Source organism: Colias eurytheme, chromosome 14 (genome assembly GCF_061535395.1).
Source record: "Colias eurytheme isolate Ceu_HAF_F1 chromosome 14, ilColEury1 Martin Lab GWU primary, whole genome shotgun sequence".
NCBI classification, from domain to species: Eukaryota; Metazoa; Arthropoda; class Insecta; order Lepidoptera; family Pieridae; genus Colias; species Colias eurytheme.
The window spans coordinates 921,335-946,418 of record NC_142993.1 but is presented as its reverse complement, the minus strand read 5'-3'; the positions used below and the strand labels follow the sequence as shown (position 1 = coordinate 946,418).

At 34.3% G+C, this 25,084-nt stretch overlaps 1 protein-coding gene across 1 annotated transcript in view; it reads left to right on the top strand.

The window, feature by feature from the left end:
- LOC149902677 (uncharacterized) overlaps window positions 1-25,084 on the top strand; it is a 135,880-nt gene extending 110,796 nt beyond the window's left edge. The window contains exons 3-14 of the mRNA XM_090109639.1: window positions 14,225-14,359; window positions 14,637-14,814; window positions 16,030-16,281; window positions 16,847-17,095; window positions 17,355-17,614; window positions 18,019-18,160; window positions 18,517-18,657; window positions 19,361-19,518; window positions 20,050-20,120; window positions 20,227-22,949; window positions 23,236-23,388; window positions 23,780-25,084. Coding sequence (XP_089965765.1) covers window positions 14,225-14,359; window positions 14,637-14,814; window positions 16,030-16,281; window positions 16,847-17,095; window positions 17,355-17,614; window positions 18,019-18,160; window positions 18,517-18,657; window positions 19,361-19,518; window positions 20,050-20,120; window positions 20,227-22,949; window positions 23,236-23,388; window positions 23,780-24,034 — 4,717 coding nt within the window. The 3' untranslated portion in view covers window positions 24,035-25,084. The remainder of the gene's footprint in view (window positions 1-14,224; window positions 14,360-14,636; window positions 14,815-16,029; window positions 16,282-16,846; window positions 17,096-17,354; window positions 17,615-18,018; window positions 18,161-18,516; window positions 18,658-19,360; window positions 19,519-20,049; window positions 20,121-20,226; window positions 22,950-23,235; window positions 23,389-23,779) is intronic.

Here is a 25,084-nt window from a genome sequence, read left to right as displayed (position 1 = left end):
CTTATTTCTTTAAGAAGTACGTCCTCCCTTATCACCTAGCAAGTATATTAATTACCCAGAGCTAGTTTAACGCAAATTTCTTCGCAGGTTCTATGCTCTTATAGTAAAATAATATAAAATTCTCGTGTCACAATGTTAGTCTGCATACTCCTCCGAAACGGGTGGACCGATTCTCATGAAATTTTCTGTGCATATCGGGTAAGTCTGAGAATCGGCCAACATCTATTTTTCATATGTACCACGGGCGAAGCCGGGGCGGACCGCTAGTAGTAAAATAATTGTAACAGACTGAATTACTTTCGAATTCAAATTCGTAGTAATATCAAGGATGAATTTAAACTACAAAATGTTAATATACCTCAAAGCCTCTCTGCCATACTACTATATAAATTCTTGAAGGAAGTATTGCTTCTTTGCCGTCAGTGAAGTATTTTAATAAAATGTCCCCTGAAATTCTTGTAGAGCAAGATTCCGATTACATTTGGTCGTGACGATAAGATTGGTTTCGTCGAATGAGTTTATTTTGACTGACTGTGGAAAAGAGTGTTGGTCTTTAATTGATTGTATTATTGTATTAAGTAGATGCTAACATGATACTTAAATATACGTAAGTATCTATAAAGTATGAATATCAACATCCATTGTAGATACAATTAATGATAACTTAAAAAACTTAATGCTTAGTTTTTTCACTTTTATTACATTGACGATATATTCGACTTCAAATTATCTGATTCGATCAATCGTAATGAGAATGAGCAATTTAAGCTCTCTTACAATTATTTTCATTTTAATCGGTACATACAGGTTGCACGATGCGATATAATATCGTCATGATTTAATTTGAACCTACTATAAAACGCGTGAACGAAGAAATTTGTATATCCTTTTTATTTATAAACTGAAACCGCTAGAAGGCATTTCTTAAAAACTTGAACATTTTATTAAATAAGTTAAGTTTGTCTTACAAGAGTAATCTTTACAATATCTTAGGTCCGATGTGGTTGAGACAAATCGGGAATATTTTCTTTAAATAACTTTATTTCGTTTGTATTTTTTATTTTCTTATTATAAACATGTAATCCACACGTCCGTTTTTAAGGCTCAACGAAGGCCGTAGCACGTAGACAACTTCTGACAAGCCTGTTATTATAAAAATAAGTTATTTTCGCAAATACTTTTCTAAACATTTTTTATCTTTCATTACATTTTCTCTTGATCTCTCTATCGATCCGTAGTTCGACTGAATCGATTTTCCCTTCTTAATAAAGACGTTTGTAAATCAATATAAATGGTTAAAATTTTTCTCCTCGTGTTACAAAATTTATAGTGAACATTATTCACACAATTAGCTGTTAAAAGTAAAACAAACGAATGACGTTATCTACAGCCCTAATGCCCTACAGCTGGATGCAGTGTCAGGCGCGGTTGGATCGGAAATTAAATGCCGGTACACGCGAGTTGCCTTCACTCATGAGATTTAACCATTTTTAACTTGGTGCTAGAGCGATTTGAAATGAACTTATTTTCCCGTGTAGATGTTTTGGTAGCGGAAGATTTTCGCGTCACGGAGGAATCTTTGAGACCATTTCTTTTTCATAATATGGATTGTGGACATAGATTTTAGTTGTTTGATATTAAGAAAGGTTGTTATCAAATAAAAGTGGATCATTGAAGATTGAAGAAGTGACGATTGGATATAATATAAAAATAGGAAATTCAACATTCATTACTGTCGACATTTTGGACCCTATTATAGATATGAATCACAAATTTAAGTTAAGGTTTTCTAGTAGGTATAACAATCACTCACATACATTGATGTTTTATAAGAGTTATAAAAAAATAAAAGATTTATCCGATAATGAAATTGAATTATACGTATCTAATTAAAATTAATTGGATTTTTAGACGAATGAAATGACGTGCCCGTTTGTTTCATCTCAATATGTGTCTAATGAGTCTGCGTATTTCATTACATTTTCATCAAAAACGATTCTATTTTGACGACACTTTCACTCGCCAGTTTATAATATGTATAAAGAAAACTACTAGCTACTTTAAGAAAAGTGGAAACACAGAGAAACCCGCGGGCCTCTATAGTATGTTAACAAAAACCTCATTAGGCAGCTCGTAACTTACACCACACCCAATTTACCTCCCTTTAAATTACACCTAACGCATTTGTTTGCAAATAAAATAGCTTTGATTTATTATGGAAACGTTCATACATACATTATATAAATTACGAGTATATTATATTATCTGTGATATAAATTCCTTTATCTGTGGTTTCATTCACGTGGAACTATATATTTATTTAGAAGCTAGATAAACCGCGAAATATAAAACTTATAAAAACAATGTTGAATATGTATATATTTTTTATTCTTTTTTACACACGTACCTAATTTGTGCAAACATGATCATATTAAGGTCCGAAAATCATAAATGAATTTTAAAATATCCATAAGTATTTTTCATAATAACTTTTTGTAACGCAAACTAATTTTAATGTTACTTCTTCAATCAATAGTCTCCGTTAACTGTAGATCGATTTTCAAAATTCTTTTTTCGCCCATTGCGATCCCAAACTCTGAACATGGTTGATATCCTAGCTTAATTCATTAAGTTTTAAATAAACATTGATTTTTATGAGAATCTCTTTACAATGTGATAATGCGTTGTTACATAAAAGTTTTCTCTTTGAAACGTTTGACCGCAAACCAACCGCAAACTAATATATTTTTGACATTGACAGATTGACAGTGTGAACGTAAACAATGAACATTGGAAACGAGAGTTGCCAGTAAATAAAAAAAGGCTAGCTGGTCATCCGGGATGACCTGGGATGAGGATAAAAAAAATGTATTCTATGTATTGCATTGGAACATTGCTTTGTGTTGGTGAACAAATTTTCAGTCAGTTTTCAGTTTTGCATAAAGATATCATTAAAACGAACTACAAATGATATCCTTTATCTTGGTAGGTATGGAGTACATCAAATATTAAAACTACGATTTATTTTGTTTTAGTAGTCAGAGTATATTTAAAATTCCACACATTTCTAATCACATCAAAAGTTTGTAGTTCACATAGTTACCTATTTTCTATTAAAGTACATAAATCATTTCACATATTTTATTTTATCAAGTTCCACCAGACTATTTCACTGTCAAATACTTTCACAAAGAACAAAGTGGTAACTGGTTAAAATATTTATTAATATCTCTACCTTCATCTTCTTTATATATAAAATTCTCAGTGTGTCGAGTTGTGTCAAATTCTATCAAATAAGATGACGAGAAATTTCTTTTCGAAGCGTCGACTCTGTTTATTAGATTCTATATCGTTTATTTATAATGGAAAGCTCGTTATGTTACAAGGTATAAAAGGTATTTTTATGCTGGCTTGAATATAATAATTTACGTGGAAGGCATGAAAAGTTTCACTTTATTAAAAACTAGCTTTCCGCCTGCGGCTTCGCCCGCTTTGTTTCAAACCTAATAAATTATATACACTAAAACCTTCCTATTGAATCACTCTATGTATTAAAAAAAACCGCATCAAAATCCGTTCCATAGTTTTAAAGATTTAAGCATACAAAGGGAGATAGGGACAGAAAAGCGACTTTGTTTTATACTATGTAGTGATTAAATTATCAAAGATTATTCAATTTACTTTCAAGGATGTGCAATTAATAATTTTTTATTTATTTTCCGTTTTAAAGGTAGATCGAGAGATTTTTGGCACTTAAATATATTTTATTCAGCTTATGTATAGCTGAGACTTATGAGTTAAACTATCTTGATATTATATTCTTAGCTTTGAATTATTAAGCTTAGTGTTAATACTGTTAATATCAATGTATTAAATTATACATAACTTACATCACAGTTACCTCATTACTAAATTAGGTACCTGGTTTACTTTACTGGTGAAATATTTTTTAAAAACGCTTTTCTTTAGTTTATTATATTCTATGACCAAAACATCGATTTTTTATTAAATCTCATATAAACAACGGCAGCTAATTTAGGTATTGTCATGATAATCAGGCCCTTATAGTGTGTCAAAAATTCCATCTAATTAAGTAAAGGAAACAAAGATGAAAGGATTAAAGGGAATGTCAAAGCTGTGCTAATTCACGAAATGTAGGTTTCATCTTGTTAGTAGATAGGTTTCTGGTTTCAAAAACACAAGAAATACAGGCTATACCTACAAAGATGTGATGATTTTAAATGTCTTTAAATGTAATAGATGATTTTTTTTAATAAAAATAACTAAAGCAATCATAAAAAAAAAGATTATTCAAAAATCTAAAAGAAAGATGCGACGTAAATAGAAAACGATCGCTGTTTTAAACATGAGTTAAAAATAATAATAAACATAATTACAACAGAATAAAGTCTAAATACATAATAATTTCCTTGAAGTCAGTTAAAAAAATCACGGTGATAATATAATCACGCCGAATTTAATTTTGATTTTGCAGTGATTTATAACAGTGACTTTCGCAGTGATTTTTCACTGTTACAAGAAAGTCCATACTCGGTTGGCGGTAAAATTATATAGGATTGGATTAATAGTTTTAGGAATCTCGCTCGAAGCCACGTTAAATCGTTTTCTTCCCCTCAGGCCTCAGGGACTTGTCGCATCGCCATGACTTTATTACCGTTTTCATACCTTTATAGTCTAGGGGCTGCTGATGTTTTAGCTTTCATAATAATATATCAAATTATTTTATTATGAGTGGGATTTATTTTCTCAGTAAATTGAGCTACTTGTTACGCCAGATAGATTTACCTTTTAGTAAGGACCTATTAGTGAGAGTTTTGTCATCGATGAAAAAGCTGGATAAATAAACTGAAACGTTATGAAAAATTTACATTTCATAGTTGTTGTGCTGTAATACTGATCGAATATTATATTTTCATATTCAATTAAGATTTAAATGATAAGAAGTTGTTTTGCTGTTACTGACTCTTAAATTTTAACTACTACGCCCTAAAACATATTATACATAAATGTGGAACAGTGTGGAAATTTTCGATGGACCCTGGTCGAGGGAAAGTACTTGAAATACTGGAGATAGCAAATTTTGATGAAAGGAAACATTCCTTTATTTTTAAAAATGAGTAGAACTGCATTTACAGATTTTCGAAAGTTCATTGCTTCGACCGGGAATCGAACTAACTTAAAATGAAAAAAAAAATGAAATTTGTTATTTTATTCTTCAAATCGAAGCAAATAGGCTTAAACTAGTCTTTTCTGTGAGTCTATTTTATTTTCTATTTCTTTTAAAAAATAAGGGAATGTTTCCTTTCAGCAAAATTCGCTTTCTTCAGTTTTTCAAGTACTTTCCCTCCAGGGCCCATCGAAAATTTCCACACTGCATATTAAAAGGCACTGTGAATCGTGATACGCATAGTCAAACCAATAAATAAAATGCCAAACTATAATAACTTATCAAACCTTTTGTGGTCCCATATCCTGCAGTCTCTTTGTATAGGTTTGAATAAATAGATTTTATGAAGTGAATTGCAGTATAAAATTGCTTTTGCGTCTCTGAGGAGTTGTTGTATTGTAAATTCATAATGAGGACTATAAAACCATTATATTTATTTAAAAGTTGTCAAATGTTTAATTTTTTTATTACACGCTTTATATTAGCTTCACCTGTATGTTTGTATGTTTGTAACCGACTTCTTTGGGCGCGATTTTGACCCACTTTAAACGGCCAGATTTCGTTCAAACTTTGTAGATTTATTGAGGACCGATGACAATACACTAACTTGATAAAATAAATAATAGTTAAAAAAAAAATACGCGTTTTATAGAAAACCGAACTAAAAGCGTGTTTTTTAGTTTTTTTAAACTATTATTATTTGAAGTGGAACTTCTTTAGGCGCTATGAGAGTAAAATTTCATGATCGCGTCATGGTTATACCGTCACATCATGGGGTATGGCGACGATTATGGTATCTTTGAAATTTGCCAAAGAAGTTTCACCTCAACCATATTTTGTGCTTTGGATAAGATCCTTAGGTATACCTACTAGTAATTGATGCTACAATATTAACAAACAAACATACAGATATTATATCAGACAGAATGGTTATATACATTGTATCTCACCTACACATATTTCGCGTTTTATAACCTTTAAGAAGGAATCACTGTAATTTGTGAGAAAGAAAAAGACATTCCCTTTGAAAAAAATCCGTTTCTCTTTATATAAAACTAGCTTTCCGCCCGCGGCTTCGCTCAGATAGTTGGTTAGTGGTCTGAATCCTAATATATACCTACCTTCCTCTTGAATCACTCTATCTATTAAAAAAACCGCATCAAAATCCGTTACGTAGTTTTAAAGATTTAAGCATATATAGGGACATAGGGACAGAGAAAACGACTGTTTTATACTATGTAGTGACTTATTTATTTTAATATCTATAAAACTCATGCAATCTTTATAGATGTCACTATTCACCTGCTCCTGTAATTTGATAAAGTTTACCATTCATTATCTGTAGTTATAATGGACGTCCATTAACTGCCATCAAAGGTGTAATGAAATATTTGGTTGGGGCGTGAATGGCGGCAATTTCGTCAACATGGCTGCCATTTTGATTTTCGCGATTTGTGATGTATTAATGTCATTCGTTGTATTAAATTAAAGGTTAATTGCAATGAGTTTTTTAAATTACTGTTATATTGTTAAATTTGCATAGTAGTTTTTGCAAAAGTACTGATGTAAGATTTAATGATAAATTTGATACTTCTACATGGCTTGCCCAAATTAACTGTTACTACTAATAACTTTTAGAAAACATTTTTTTGGAAAATAGAAAGTGTGTTAGTTTATACAGTATTTGTTACTTAAATTCTGATTATGCGTTAAATACCTACATAATATACAGCGCTATAAGCTGTAGATATATTTTATGTTCAAATTTTGTGATCAACATACATAACATTCATATAAACAATAAAAGTGAAGTCCCATGTCCCCTAGTGGGGTAAGGGGCAGATGCATTATACATCTCTTTCACTGATCGATTTTCTTTATGGAAAAGTAGGTGATCAGTCTTCAGTGTCCTATCAGTCCGAGACATTTTTTTTCTTCGTCTCCGGAATCGAACCCAGGACCCCTCGGTGCTACGCTCACGCGTCAACCACTGTACCAAGGAGGCGGTCATGGTCCTTCGAGCCGGATACACAATGCCCGGTCCTAATTCCCATGCAGATATACCAATAATACCATGCACGTATACTATAATATCTTCTATTATCAACATAGATTACTAATCCCAGCTATGTACTTACCTATACCCTATCTATGACATTCGACGAACATTGATTTGATTACCGCATTCGTACTATGTAATGGAAATCCCGTGTTCATACTAATTTCCCTCATTACTTGCAATTTGGATCGGTTAGTTCGATCATTATAATATTTCGGACTAAATTGTATTGTTCAATAGGTAGATGCCTATAGCTAATCTTCCTCAGAAAATAGAAATACTATTGAATCTGAAAATACAATTTATTACGAACACGGAGTTTGTTCAAATTATTGTAATATGAATTAATAATAGTAGCATAACTATTTAGCAATATGTGAGAGTGGTTAGATTATGGCGTTGGGTTATTAGATTATTTAAAAATCTATATATGAATGAATATATGAATAGAAACGGAAGAAACAAATAAAAGATTCTGTTTTTAAAACGAGACAGTAAGCAACATAGCATTCATCTTTTAAAACTCTTTGATTATCTCGATAGATACCACAGAGTATACACAGCAAGGCGGGAAAACTCTCAAACTTGGCTCTTGAATCTTTATTCCCGCTAAAAATAATTGGGTAAAAGTAAGCGAGAAATCTCAACACCGAATGAAATAAAGCGACAAAGTGAATGGCAAACAAATATAAACTTTTGCCGTCTTTAAAAAGGTATCAACCATTAGGTACATTCACGATCCGACCCGAATCAACAGTAAATCGGGAATGCGTGAATGTAAGATTTATTTTTCAGACCACGGCCTCGGGGCAAATTGAAAGTTTCTTTTAAGTTTATTTGCTATGTTAAGAAATTGGGTAGTTTTAGGGCGCGTTTGCTTTATTTTATAGGAGACTAGCTTTCCGCCCGCGGCTTCGCCCGCGTTTTCAAAGAAAAACCCGTTCCCGTAGGATTTCCGGGATAAAACCTATCCTATGTCCTTTCTCAGGTATCAAAATATCTCTATACCGAATTTCATAAAAATTGGTTCATTAGTTAAGGCGTGATTGAGTAACAGACAGACAGACAGAGTTACTTTCGCATTTATAATATTAGTATGGATGGTTTGTAAAATAGATCTCGTTTTTTGCTTATTAAAAGTTAAAACAGATAAAGTAAACTGTTTATAAAAAGAAGAACTCATTTTTATTTAACACCCTTCACCTGAAATTACAAAAGTTAATTACCTACGCGTTCTGTTCTAAGTTTCTCGTATGAATGAGTAAAATAAAAGTTGTAGTTATTATCATTAGTGGGTGTAATGATTGCCTGAATTTTCGATCTAAGTTTTTCAGTTGAGAAATATAGATTTAAAAGAACATAACAAGTATGATGCTTTTTACTTCATTTCTACTAAATGTTATTAGAAAAATTACTATATTTATTTTATTTTATTAATCCTAAACCTACCTAGTTAAACATCTATATTCTATAATATAAGCTAGATGACCAAAGGTTATCGAGTTAAATGGAGTGAGTCGTTCCGTTCGGCTGCGCTCAGCGGATGTGCTAAGTATATCCGATGTTGATAACATTTACACGAGGTTTTCATGTACATGGGATATTAAATAATAACTGGTTGTAGTTAAAATCGCAGGAGAAAATGTACAGAATAGGTATTTATATTAAGAAGTACCTAAACATTTAACACCCTTTAATAATTGGCTTAAGTTTTAATGTATTGTACATATTTATGTTCATATTAAGTAGGTAGTATATGTTTTAATTAAGCTAACTAAATGTTAACACTTCCGTTATATTTATTGGAAAATGTCAAACACCTGCACGACTCATAATTTGAGACACAGTTTTGAGATATCCTAAACTCTTAAGTATTCATTAATGAAATACAGTAATTGCTTATTATTCCATTTGAGTATATGGATTAGAAAGAGCCATTATACATTACGTACCTATACAGTATGTACCTACATAATACACTAAATACGGGTAAAATAGAGTAATGCTCCAACCACAGCTCCATCTATACTTCAAACTTAGGTACATAATTTTGTTATTTTTCATTTAAAAAGTTTGTATCAAAACAATTCTTGTTACACAATATCTAGTATTTGTATTGAAAATCGGATTCAATAGTTCAATAGATACAGAGTTAAATGTACCTACTAGCAGTACCTAGTTACGTGAATAGAATGTATATTAAACTATACGTAGTCAATATTAAATAACTTTTCTTACATCGAGTATGTAATACCTATAAATTACGAAATAACCTGAAACTTCGCAAGCGCTCATAACACAAAATATTACCCAGTGGTCTACATAAAGGAACTTTTCCTTTTATGCGTAAACAATGACCTTAATATTTTGTGTCATATTACTAGAATTATATAAAACTAGCTTTCCACCCGCGGCATCGCCCACGCAGTCAAAGAAAAACCCGCATAGTTCCCGTTCCCGTGGGATTTCCGGGATAAAACCTGTCCTATGTCCTTTCACGGGTATCAAAATATCTTTATACCAAATTTCATGCAAATTGGTTCAGTAGTTAAGGTGTGATTGAGTAACAGACAGACAGACGGAGTTACTTTCGCATTTATAATATTAGTATGGATTAACTAGTTGAACGCCCCCGTCACTTGCTATGAGGTAATTATGTGTGTTTAATTATAAATAATTACAGTGTAGGGTAGCTACTATGATTGATATGCTTCATCAAAATTAGCTCAGTCTTTTTGGGTGATTCAAAGTAGCGAACTGATAGAGAGCATATTATCATTAGCAAGATACAGTCTTCCTGTAACTTTTCTTGCGGGCACTTGGAATTGCCATAATATTTTTTGGCTTTCAATTCAAACTATCTCTCATCCCAATTATAATCAATATAATATATTATATATTTTTATCATATTAGATTTATAATTCACAAACAACAAACATTTAAAAATAGCTTCAAACCGCACTAAATAATAACAAAACCAGTTCACTCCCTCAAAAATAATTTACCGGGTATTATCCATAGGTAACGTTTTATCCGGGAAACAAAGGCAGTTCCGGACAATAGCCCAGCCTGCCCCCGTACCATGCTGTTAAAGCAGTATTATTTCCAATGTGGGAAAGGGACAGCGCTATAGGTCGTATAGCGCTATCCCTTTCCTACACTGGATATAATACTGCTATAAGAGCTCACGGTTTATTCCTGTTTTGTGGTTGATTAGTGCTCTGTAACCACTGCATTTTAATTCTCCGTTATAACGATAGTAATCTCAAACTCAAACCCAAACATTTATTTATTCAATTAGACTTCTTCTAGAAACACTTTTGAAACGTCATTACATATTTTAACATTTACCACCGATACAGAAAGCAGTATCTACGGAGAAGAACCGGCAAGAAACTCCATAAGTAGTTGCTCTTTTTAATCATGTCAGTTTTACAATATAATTTTACAAAATACATGTAATATCATATATTAGAAGTAATTAGACGGCAAAAAGTATTACTGTGATAATATAACAGTTTGAGTTTGAGTATAACATACGTAGTACGTAGTATTATTATTAGTCTGTGGTATAACTATGCTTTAAGATACATGAGAAGGAATTGGCATTGGTTTTAAATTGTTAAAAAATTTATTAGATGGTATAAACTATTAGATTTTATGACCATATATGATATAAGTTATAAGAAGACGTAGTAAGGAAGTAATAATTCGTTTTTAATTGTATACAAAATTGCGACAGATAGAGCTTTATGTTTTCGAGTTCATGTTTGTATCTTTTTAGAGTTTTTAGTGTCAGGCTTGCAGCGTAGCATCCCTCTGTACATGCTCTGTACACACGCTTTTAACAGACGTTTCCAAAAATGGCAAAAAATTTTTGCTTACCGCAGCATGTCATGGTTTTGTTTAGGTACATTAACAAAAAAATTGTTCCGTAAACTTGATTGAAATTTGAATATGTTTATCACACGACTAACGACCAAACGATAGCAATAGAAAGAATAAAAGAAAGAAACATTTATTATATAATAAACACATTCATAGCCTCTATATACTACCATATTCCATATACTAATATTATTCCATAGATATAATACTTATGTATATATTTTTGCTTCAGTTCCCGATCGTCGATAGATCAAGCGATTAAATTATGCACACAAAGTTGCCCGGTTACTGCACTAACTTTGTTAAAGGCTAAACTGTATGCTCCACTACTCTTATCTTATATTGAATTTCATATTTAACTAATCGATATCCTGATATATTATGTATATTAAGTAAGGATATACTATGCTATGAATTTTAAGAAATCGCTGAACTTTTTAGTGTCATTTGCGGGTAAATTCGCGCTTGATTCGCGCTTTCCACATTTTTCGGCAAAATACTCGTAGTTTTTAGTATTTGAGCCGATATGTTTTTTGGAAGTTTCCAATGCGGATCGAACTTAAGTATAAATTTTCATTTAACTATAATATCTTCTCATCATCTAATTATTGACCCTATATTTCTAAATTCAGTTAATATTTTTTTAGACAAAGTGCAATTTTCAATAAAATCTATAGTGTAAAATCAAGTGTTTCACGACACTTCATTTAAGTAACCTTACCAACTTCTAAATACACTATGGCAAAAAGCCACGCAAAACAAATGAACCGATAAATTCGCTATCTTAAAATAAAAGCCTCTTCTAAAGCAATTGAAAAGGCAGGATTTAATTTAACAACATCAGAGAGATCGAATCGAGAAGTCTTTCTAGCGATGTAAGTAATTGGTGCTTTCCTATCTTGAAAACTTTATGGTAAGATTGCTCATCGCTAGTTTGTTGAACGAAGATTTCAGTTGAAAGCTCGCATAAATGATTTGAAAAGATATTCGATTGAAATATTGCATCTTAATTGTAATTTCTACTAACATGTAGATACCTAACTATTCCGTTGGAAGTCAATTTCTAGAATTCAAAAGATATGAAATTTTACAATAAAAACATTTATTTATATTGTTATGAAGATAACATACTTAATAAAAAAATGGCGTAATGTTTTTGTTCTGAAAAGCTTTCTGACGCTTTCTGGCTCTACGTTATAATACTTTACGTAGAATGCATCTAATTGTTATAGAAATAACAAACAGTGTGGCTTACACACCCACATAATAAGTCTTTTACAGCTTTATTTCCAATTTAAACGTTAATTTCATATTTTCAGACGGATAAAATAAAAAAAAATAAAATCACATTTCACGCAAAACATACCTAACTACGTCTAACCTTAAATCGTTTGCACCAATTGAAACAAACCATTTTATTCGAGCATATTCCCTCCATTTTCTATTTAGAAAATCTTCACGTATTCCAAAGACCCTCCTGATCAATTTACCTTGTATTCAATTGTGTTTCAATTGTTCCTGCAAATAATGTTATTGTGTGCTGTTTAAGATATACATACATCATTTATTGTAATAAGGTACGGTCTATCAGTTGAAGGGTAAAGGGTAAATTACATTTATCGATTTTTTGTAAGTAGTTTATGGGAAAGAAATGAATGTGCCTGTAATATGTTAGACTGAACTTGCTTGTGTATTCTTTTGGATGGAACTTATGTTCCCAGCGTTCTATTTCATGTGTAGCCTTGTCATTAATCATTATAATTAAGACATAGCAGCTAGGAATAAAATGAATTAGTTTACAGCGGTATACAGACTATTGATTTGTATAAAAAATTAAAAAAAAATGTACGAATCTAGCTCTAGCTCGTAAGTAGAGCAAAAGCCTTACCCGAAATTTTGTGGGTCATTTGTAACAGGATGGCGGTTCTACAGGGGTCTTAGTACGCAATGACAAAAAGAAAAATGATGGTCAGAACGCTGATACCGGATACCTTAAGATACTGTAATATAAAATGTTACAGTATCTTAAGATAAAATATTATAGTATCTTCACCGTGTGTGACGCACTTTACTATTATCTTTTTTGCTCAAGTTTTTAATACCTTATTAAAAAAATTTTATGAGGAATTGTATTACATTAGATATCTATTTAACGGATGATAGTCGAAATATTTTTGTTGAACTACCTTACGTATAAACTACCGACCTAACTACCTACGAAATAGCTGGTATAGAATATTAAAATACAGTCTACATTTATTCTAGCGGACAACAGCACGAACCGAAGCTCATTTCTAAATAATACGCCGTCAATCAATAATCATAGTAATAATATCGATCAAACAACACACAATACTCCATAAATATTAAATATGTCTAAAATAAATTAAAGAAGCTTTTATAATAATGAAACTCAAGTCCAGATGTAAGAAGACATTATATTTAAAAGTTCGTTATGACCTCTGAAGCCATATTGCCTTGCACTAAGCTGAGAATCAAAATTAAATTTTATGAGCGTGTTGGATTTTACGTTGTATTATTATATGTTTATTATAATGTTGTATTATAAGAAACTTTTTTTAATAATTACCTTTGCAGTTAACTGCAAGTTTTGTGCGTTTTTATAAAAAGTTTGTGCGTTTATTAAAGTGAAACTTTTATTACATCGTCTCAAACTTTTTGGTCTGTGTAGCGCATGTCGCGTGTATCGCATCGGCAGCCGACCGACACGCGACATGCGCTACACAAAGCAGTGTTCGGAACCGTTTGAACAGTTTCACTTTTACCGTGGTTTCATAAAACCACACAACATTTTTTATAGAAAGTAATATTTAACGATCAAATGAAACAGTTGTTTATGTCCTTATTGAAAAATGTCAACGATAAAAATATTTATTACTGATTATAATACAAAGAAGACTTCGATTGTTTTTCAATTTCCTAATCGAAACGGATACCTATAATTCTATCAAAAGCAAAACGATTAAAAACCGTTCAGCTGTTCATGATTTACAGATAGTGTAACAACCACGACTTTCTTTTTTATAAATATTGTATAGATTTTAATGTTTTCCTGTGATCTTTTCAGTCACATCACGCGAACAGCAAGCTGGCTACCACCAGTGGAGAGCTGGTGCTGCAGAGAACCCAGTAGCCATGATGAGGAGCTTCCGTATGGATGGGAACAGGCCTTGGACAGCAGGGGCAAACCGTATTATATCAAGTGAGTGTACAAGAGCCATTTAAAAACTAAAATAAAGATACGTTTAAAAAATATCGGTTAACCTATCTTCAACGTCTCGTAAAATAGCAACGGTAATTGTTATTATCTTCATTTACACCGAAAGTTTTATTTGCATCTGGTATAATTTGCAAATAGTATAGCCATTAGTACCTTAGGGTGAATGAACAAGACGAACACGAGTAGATAATACATCATTCTCAGTACATTCTTACTGTTCATTTAATTCCTCTCAAAGAAATCCTTTCCAAAATTCCAGCCACGTCAACAAAACAACCACCTACGTGGCTCCAGAGAGCACATCCCACGAGACACCGCCAGCGCCTCGTGATGTGGTGCTCGAGCGGGATCCAGAGCTGGGCTTCGGGTTTGTGGCTGGGTCGGAGCGGCCTGTGCTAGTCAGATTTGTGACCGACCACTCGCCTAGTGTTGGGAAGGTAAAGTCTTGTAGCATTCTTCATCTAAAATGTCTGTTTGATGAACGGATGTATTCAGGACAAATATTTCAGGACAATTTTCACACACGGAACGATCTGTACCCTAGTATGGGATTTGTGGACCACCATTTTTGTACGGCATCTGTGTCATACTATTTCAATAATGATTGTAATCCATTATTCCGCAACGCCGTACAAAAATCATGGAAACAAGGGGGAAAAATCTCTACCTGTACTTTCGAATTCTCATCTGCACTCAGGTGGACAGCTTACAAGTGACGGCATAGTGCTGAATCTTATTATTTTATGCTCTTATATCGTTTTAGATAGGTCACCTGGTGCTTCAAATGACCCATAATTTTTTCAACATGGGTCTGTAGTCTATATGTAAGTAACTTAAGATTGTAATAAGCATGTAGTATCATAGTATAATATATAAGTCATATAAATTAGACTATATTTCTTAGAATCGTTATGTTGACACTAAATATATGCTTCTGTTGTTATTCACCGTTTAAATTGTAGCATGTCCCTGAATAATAAGCATATTGGACGAAACTGCAGAGAACAAAGTCAGATTAAAAACTTTGAAAGCACGTACAAAATGCTTTAAACTTTGCAATTGGAAACTTTGTATGTCATAGTCGGTACTTAGGAGCCGGAGAATTTAATTATAATGAGTTTTTGATCATTTTGAAAAAGTTATCATAAATTTGATATTTAGTTTTAGTATTATTATAAATGAGAATCATGAGGCGGGATTCGAACCCGCGTCTTTCGCCTACGAATGTGTATCTAATATGTACATGGAAGTTATGTCGGTTGTGTTATTATAACATAAATTAAATCAGTCAAGTGGCAAAAAAAAAACTTAAAATGGAAGTCCATAAAAAGCTTTCCTTCAGTCTGCAGACCTTTTACAATAAAAACTGAAACAATAACTTTTATTGTGATGTAACTCATAAAATATGAGCAGTACAGTGTTGTTTAAATAAATATACATGTTGTGAGCATATTTAAATATTATTTAATGTAAATAAGATTCGCCTGAAGAACATAATATTTGAAATTTATGTGGCTTTTGACATCCTCGTTATAGAAAACATAGAGAACCACGTAACTCATAATGCGAGAAATCTCTTCCAAATAAAGTAAACAATTATAGCCTTCCTTCTAATTTATCATTTATCATGAATCATAATTTACAATTCCCAGCTCGAACCCGGCGACCAGATCCTGTGTGTCAATGGAGAAGACGTGAGCCTAGCCGCTAGAGAGCATGTCATCTCCGCAGTACGAGCATGTTCCGACAAGGTCACGTTACGCGTCTGCCAGCCAGCGAGGAGCGGCAACCCGGCGAGGAGGTCCGCGTTCCTGTCTGCTGCTAAACGTGCAAGGTTACGAGCCAGGCCTCCAAGGGTTCGGTTCGCGGACTCTGTGCAACTGAATGGCGCTCCTATGTATCCGGTATGTTTGTTATATGATGCTTTTATTTGTCTGAAACTATTAATCGAAATTTGCTTGATGAACTTCATGATATGACTTTGTAGTAGGACAGAAATAAGCCGAGCGGAAAATTAATTAAACAAAAAATTCAGTGGCAATACATAAAGTTTAATTTGTGTGTGAAATATTTGTTATTCTATGTAAATCATCACTTATTGTTTATTAAATAAAAATGCAAGCGAAATAATTTCGTCCTGTATAGTCAAGCAAGTTTAATAGGTACCTAACATAAACCAAGCCAAATAATTTAACTCGTTTGTATTATATACTAGCCTTCCGCCCTCGGCTTCGCTCGCGCAGTCAAAGAAAAAACCCGCATAGTCCCCGTTCCCGTGGGATTTCCGGGATAAAACCTATCCTATGTCCTTTCTCGGGTATCAAAATATCTCTATACCAAATTTCTATCTTCTTTTTATGCAAATTGGTTCAGTAGTTAAGGCGTGATTGAGTAACAGACAGACAGACAGAGTTACTTTCGCTTTTATAATATTAGTATGGATTCTAAAGTCAATTTTTTTCATTCCAGCCATCAGCATTCTCTCTCGGCGACCTCTGCCTGCCACCTATGGCGAATGTCCTCAAAGTGTTCCTGGAAAACGGTCAAACCAAATCCTTCAAGTACGACGCAACCACCACCGTCGCTGATGTGGTCACCAGTTTGAAGGATAAGCTCTGCATTACCGCGGAGGAGCATTTCAGCCTTGTGGTGGAGCATGTAAAGAGCTTGAGACGGAATAAGTTGACATTACTGGATCCTAAGGAGTCTTTAGCTAGAGTGAGTAGAAAGTTATATTATTTATTAGATGAAACTTCCTTAGATGTATGTACCCACATTTCAAAAAGGAATATTTTTATATGATTTCTCCTGTTCGCTTCACCAGTAGCATTTTACTGTAATTTAGTAGTGATCTTCTGACTTCTATCCAAAGGCATAGAAGCAAAATATTTACAGACTATAGATATTTAGATTTTACATACATACGCACATCGAAAAGTAGTTGTGAAGTAGCTTTAAAAGCTTGAAAAATTTCCAGATCGCCTCCCGCCCCGGCTCGCACAAGATGCGCTGTCTCTACCGCATTGTCTTCATGCCGAGTTCCGCAGCCGACCTCGCGCAGACGGACCTCGCAGCGCTCGACTACCTGTACATGCAGTGCTGTAACGATGTCGCCCAGGACCGCTTCGCCCCAGAACTGCAGCCAGAAGTCGCGCTGCGGTTGGCAGCACTGCACATACATCAGCATGCGCTTGCGCATAATATGTCGCCAGCGAAATTGACTGTTAAGGCTGTTGAGTAAGTAGATAAAAATATAATAACTGCAGTCTGTATGAGTAGAATTAAGGATGGAAATGAAAAAAGCTGCAGACTCCAGCTAGTACTATAAAAGTGGCAAGATTCTTCATATAAATGAAAAAAAAAGACGGGTTGCACTCCGGGAGTGCCGGCAGAAGTGAAAACTTGATTATTAACGTTCAGCATGTTTGATATTTTGGAATGGTATCCGTCTTACGCTTTTTCGATCAGGCCACGTGTCCTGACGCGAGTTTATGATTTTATAAAGAAGTTTTCACTTCAAAAACATTTGAATGTAGAGAGTTTTATGAATCGGTCTAAATGCTACATTATTACGACGGGAAAATGCACTGAAAGAAGTCTAAATGAAAACGCGACTTAAAGTTTGTTTCAATTTATTTCAGACGAGAATTCGGTCTAGAGCGGTTCGTTCCGAGCAGTCTTCTAGAAAGCATGAAGAGGAAGGAGCTGCGACGTCTTGTGGCGCACTTTCTGAAACTCAATGCGCAGATGACGGGCAGTCAGCGGCAACTTACGCAGTTACAGGTAAATATGGATAAGTTTATATCCGCACAATTAGCTATCTAATAAACTGTACAAAACTAACGTTAAGAAACAATTGAATATAGAAATAAAGATTACGCCTGTTAAATATGAAACCGGAAAAATAGACGCCTGTGGATATTTTAAAATCCTACTTCATGAATAAAAAGTTTAGTACTTACGTATAAAATAATTCTCAGTGCTTGCATTCTCGTTTAAAAGATAACTTATACTTAGTTTAGTCCATAGTAAAAAAGATAAAAACACGAGTCAAAAGTTTTCACTTCTAATATTATGTAACATAAAAAGTAAACTATCTCCGTAAATTGCTTTTACTTAATATGAAATCACAATTGCAGGCAAAACTCCACTATTTGGACATAGTGGGTGGTCTCCCGAGCTACGGAGCGAAATGCTTCAGCAGCAGCAGACCAGAGCGAGTTCTGTTGGTGTCACCGCGCTTTGGCTTGAGCCAGATCGTTGGCAGAGGGAATTCTGTGGTCAGTATTTATTTTATTTTAATTTTAATCATTATCCACCACATTACCTAAGCAGTAACAGTTAAATTTAAACACGTTTTAATAATTGTAAAATCTATTATTTGTAAAATAACGTCGTGCGACGTGTAAATTTGAACTGATTTTAATAATTTTAAAGTGAAACTTTTATTACATCGTCTAAAACTTTTTGGTCTGTGTAGCGCATGTCGCGTGTATCGCGGCTACCGAGTAGGTATACCTACTCGGTAGCCGACCGACACGCGACATGCGCTACGCAAAGCAGTGTTCGGAACCGTTCGAACAGTTTCACTTTTACCGTGGTTTCATAAAACCACACAACATTTTTTTGCTTTGTTGATTGTTTCATCTCTGTATTTAATCTAAACCAACAGAAAAACTTCTCTTTTCTTTTAAAATGCTTAAGCATCTTTCAACCTTTCACATCAGCATTCCATTTGTAGAGGCGTAAGGCCTGCAAAAAATTCTCATGCCTCTGCAAATGTGCAAGCACTATACGCTTACTAACAGGAGCCATACCAGCTCATTTGTCAACAATAACATCATCATCATCAGCCCATTTACGTTCCCACTGGCCTCCTTTGAGGGTACAGGCCATAATCCACCACGCTGGCCAAGCTGGCTGGTTGGCGGATAACAATAACATACCTACAACAAAATCTTTAAAACCTAATTTCCCTTTCAGCCACAATCCATAGCATCTCTCGAAGAGGTAGAGAGCATCCGAGTGAAGAGTGAGTGCAGCAGCAGCTCGGAGGTCGCCATCTTTCTGCAGCGGGACCGCGTGCTCGCGCTGCTCATGGATGAAAGGGACGCTGGCGAAATGCCGCTTGTTATAGCTGGGTATGGCATCTTGGTCATTAACGGATTAATATTATTACGTAATAATTATTAACATTAATAACGGATCTAATTGTTTCAAATAAAATGAATAATTTGTTTAAGGAGCTTCTGTAGATAGTGTATTTAGTATACCAATTATATTATTTAATATCTACATATATATACTACTAGCGGTCCGCCCCGGCTTCGCCCGTGGTACATATATGAAAAATAGATGTTGGCCGATTCTCAGACTTACCCGATATGTACAGAAAATTTCATGAGAATCGGTCCACCCGTTTCGGAGGAGTATGCAGACTAACATTGTGACACGAGAATTTTATATATATACTATATACTATACTGGAACCTTCCTTGAGAACCACGCTATACATTGGTGAAAACAACATCATTGCATTAGTTTTGTAGTTTATCACGAATGTCGAACAGACGGACAGGCGCTATATTTTAATTTTACAAAATATGTTGAAAGCTAATTTGGATATTCGATTATACAGTGAACAAAATAATAATGCATAATATTTTTTCAAGGTACTACAAACTTGCAACTGGTAAGGACTTACCCGTTGAACAGGAAAGGGAACCAATGACAGAAGATATAGGTAAATATTTTCTATTCAACCATAACAATCATTTACTTAAGAATTCATTTATCATTAACTGTTTTGCAATGTGCATGATAATCAATTCTCGTTCATACTATTCCAGCGCCGCCATATTTATCACAACACAACGTGGTCCCAGCAAAATGGAGTTATTTGTACTACGACGATCCCGTGTCGAACTCTAAAAAGCACTTCGCGATATTCACAATGCCTCCGCCGTACCACTCCACGCCCGACCAATCAAAATCTCTCGACACCAACATGAACTCGAATATTGCTAACAGAAATAATAGCAATAACTCTAGTCCTTTATTAGGATATGATAAATCAAACTTTGGTCCCGAATTACACTTCGAGAAATGCAAACGAAACGATAGCTTTAGGCTCTTCGATCCCAATGACACATGTTTCTTAGATGATGGCATGGGCTTTGATCTACAAAGCGTTTTGTCCATGGAACTATTAGAAAGCGCTAACAATCCGCGGCTGGTTGAAGCGAAAAATGAAGCAGTATTAAGAAGAGTGGCGGAAATGCAAAAGCTGGTTGAAAATTCAGAACAGTACTTGACTCAAAACTGTGATGTTTACAATGAAAATGGTACAATAAGAGACGAACTGGTAGGCAAAGAAACAAGTGTAGATCAAATTGAAAGCGATACTGAATCTATCAATAGTAAAATGTCTGCTGCGGATGACGCACCCGGCATACTTAAGCATAGTGATTCTTTATTGTTACTAACTGAAACAATTAATCAGGGTTTAAGCGTATTAAGTGTACCTGAAAGTAACAAAGACAATGTTAACGATTTAACAAAAAGACAATCGCAAGGTCTTAGTGCCATTTTGAATAACTGTGGTTTGACTGATGCTCTATTGGCTCTCAATAATGATATGGTTTACTCTGAAAGTGACAATGATTCTTCATACACGCCCACTAGTAGTCCTGTACGAAAACATCTTAACAAACCAGTTAATAAGAGTGTTAGAACTAGTTTTGGATTAATGAGTCCAGATACTACAAACACAAATGACAATAAAGAACCTAATTTAAAAGAATACCTAAAGCAGCTTAGAGAAAAAAGTAACAGAGAGGATAACGCTGCAGAGTTACCATTTTTCTTCCAAGAATCAATAGACAACGACGCTGAGCTTATAGATTTAACATTAATACCTCCCCCTCAAACGCCCGATGAATTAGACTGCGCCACACAAGTGCCTCAAATATTACCAGTTGTTCCGCCTTCATTTGCAGATGACAACAACGTGGACGAAACAGATAGTAGTCCAAAAGCAAATGAATTAGAAGAATTTTTAGCAAATGTTACGATTCAACCACCTACAGTTAAAGTGACGCCAGCAATTGAGCTCACTCCTGAAGAAATTATGTCGTATATAATTCCTCCGCCACCAACTTCAAGCTCCTCTAATTTAGAAAAAGATCATGGATATGTAAATCAACTGGAACTAATTGACCAGAAAAATGAACAAAATGGAACAAGTGATGCAAAACCAGCTAATGGTGAAGTAGTAAGAGGAGCGCTAACCGTTAGTGAGATTAGGAATATGTTTACTGCTAAAACTTTAAGTGACGCTAGAAATAGTCTGCTATTAAAAGATAAAAGTAGTAGTCAAGGCAAAACAAAATCGGATTCTCCCAAAGGAAAAAGAAAAAGTATATCTGGCGAAAAACAAGTCAACGGAAACGCACATGTTATAGAATATCCTACCGTGGAGAGAAAAGGTATGTTTTCATGCTGTAGTAAAGATAAAAGTAAGAATGAAGATAGCGATGAAACTGAACAAATTGATGGTAACCTTCATAATTCCGATTCAATGCCTGATGTTTGTGAAGTGCGACCTCCTCCACGACGAAAAAGTGACGAAATTAAAAAGCCTCCCGAACGACCGCCTAAAACACCCCCTACTCCCGCACCTCGTCCCAGATCCAACTCCTTTACCTGTACAAACAACGAATTAACAGCTGTCGAAATACCAAATAACCATTTTAGCACTTTAAATAATAGAAAGTTAAACTATAAAGTGGTTTGCGACATAAATGAAACTCAGCAACAGACCCCGCCGCAAGTACCACCCCGATTAGAAAACAGAGTTCTCTCACCCCCTCCTCCGATCATGTTACCACCCAAAAAGCCCCCTTTACCTCCAGTACCAAGTATAGAGGTTTTACGAATGAAAACTTCACAGAAACTGTCACCAGTGCGGATGGAACGCCACGCGAGCATCGGCTCACCACATTTCCAAAGAAACCTTAACACCTACCGAAATCTCGAATTAGAAAGTAGACTGACTGACGAAGAAACAAGTATACGTTCGACACAAACCTACAGTTCAATGACGCTGCAAAATCGTCACGTGCGCTCGAATTCGGAGACGAAAAACACAATATTAAAGAACAAAGATATGACGGCTTTGTCGTTATGTTCGCCGCAAATGAACCGCCGTTTCAGCAACCGGCCTGACCTCTTGAACGGTGCGCCGTGCAGCGATCAGAGAGTGTTCAGTCCTCCTCTTTCCGAACGAAAGTCTTTTAGGAAGGAAAATGCTAGCCCCACTACGAAGAGTCAGAACCACGTGCGGTTTAAGGATGAAGTCGTGGATGATATTCCGACGCCTCCATCGCCTCCGACGGTGAAGTTTCCGGAATTCCAAGCTGGGAACAACGGACACGTGTCTATAGAGAATCTCTTGTGTAAGACTGAAGTAGCGGTGGACGGGCTGTTGCAGAGGCTGCACCAGGTGGCCCAGAAGTGCTCGCATCAGCATGCTCACGGTGGTGGTGAAGATATAGATGAAGTTAAGTTTCAGGTATGTTCTAATTATTTAATATTTATAACGTGCACTGTTATCCCTTACACATTTTTAAAAGCTTATTTTATTTTAACATAGGCATTAGACAATTTTAGAGCTTTATCAATTAAAAAAACTGTGTTCTTCCCAGCATATTTTTTAAACATTTTAATTAACACTACAAAGTATAAAGACATCACGTTCTAACTACATTTATATTTTACTAACTAAAATCTATTACAACATTATGATAAACAGAATTTATCTTATCTTGAATTAATTAAAACATAATTGTCTTTAACAGCGCGCTCGTAGTGAGCTAACATCGTGTGCAGTATCCCTAGTGGGAACATCTCGCACGCTAGTAGGAGCTCTGGGCGGGAACAGCGGCACCACTGCAGCATCAGCGCTCGCTGACTGCTTGGCGCCGTTGAGGAGGCTTGCTGATCTTGCTCAGGTATATATTTGATTCTTCCTTTGACATGTTATACTTATATAAATAAACTATTACTTATTATTTGGTCTGGGCGGTGGTAATCGCTCGACATTAGATTAGTTTCGAGTAGTTAGTATGGATTGTGATGAATGTTTGTTACTTTTTCATGCTAAAATAATGTTGATTGTTTGTATACACTTATATTAAGACAATAAATGACTGATAGATTAGATTTTTATCCTAATAAGATAATAACAACAGTGAGCAGATTAAGCAAATTAATTAAACAATAAGCAGTGCTTTAATCAAAATTTAAAGAGCTGGTTAAAAAGCATAATATGTCTCTAAAAACAAATGTTGAACTATAAATGTGTACACGTATTTATTTTATTATAATTAATTTATTTTACAGGCACTCGGCACACACACCTCCGCGCCTCTACAAACGCGTAATCTTGTCCTGCGCGTCCACGATGTGACTGCGGCCTTCAAGGAGCTGGCTGGTGCTGAAATGGCACAAATCATTCATGAGCACAACACAAAAGCCTCCCAAGGTCACGGCCAAGACAAAAATTCCACCTTAGAAGGACAATTGGCTCTACGCGCTGAATGCCTCGCTAATGTTCTGGCAACACTACTCAGAAGTTTGCGCGTGTTTTCGCCGTAACCTTGGGTGACAGCTGTCAAACTCGCGCCAAAATATTGCGCCACAGATAATAATTAACCGCTTTTCACAACAGAATAAAAATTATTATTCGTGTAACATTGATTTAGTGTACATTATTTTATTACCGTTACTAAAATGAGACCAAATAAATTTAGGTATGTTTGTATAATTAATGTAGCGACATTTTGTTAGTTAAGTTGTAGTTTTGTAAATTTTAACATTCGTTAATATTAATTGTTAACTTTTAATGTGTTTGTTTAAATTTTATTTGTATGGCCTAAGGTGAACGGATCTGCAATAAATTCTGGACGGACGTTTTTATGTATTTTGATAATGTTTAAGGAAATGTAGAATAAAGATCAGGTCTTCCTATATCATGACATCATTTAAAACGTCGGCTAACCAGTCTGAATCCGTAGGAGTGTTACCATAGTAAATAATTATCTGTATAACATACCTATCTCAAAATTAAAATAATCTATGATGTATATTTTCTAAACTTTTAGCGCTGTAACTCGGCGCGTTAACTTACTAAAACTAACCATATCGTTTTAAAATGCTTGCATAATGCATATAATATTTACTGCAATTGATATTAAATACCACAATAATGCAATACTTTTTATTCTGGCTGGTTTATAATGTTTAATTACTCTTGCATAATAATTGCCTGCATAAAAAACGCGATGTGCTAATATTTCAATATTGGTGCTATTATAAAATTAATTTGAAATCTTTTTATACAAGTTTATAGTCTGTGGGAACCATGCTTTTGCTTTTTTTTTTATTTTATTTTAATGTTGTAATGTCACCTATAAGTACAATTTATTTTGCAATTTTCCTTTAGCCAAAGATATTTTTTCCAAGAACCAACTAAAGCATTTCTTATTCATTCCTTCTTTACTTAAAATAAGTATAAACTGACATAATATATTGAAATGTATTATTATTAGAGTGAATAGAACATATGTACTTCATAAAGATTTATTCAAAATAATATGTTTTATTCATTAGTCCAGGTTTACGCGTTAAATATAGTAAATATTAGTA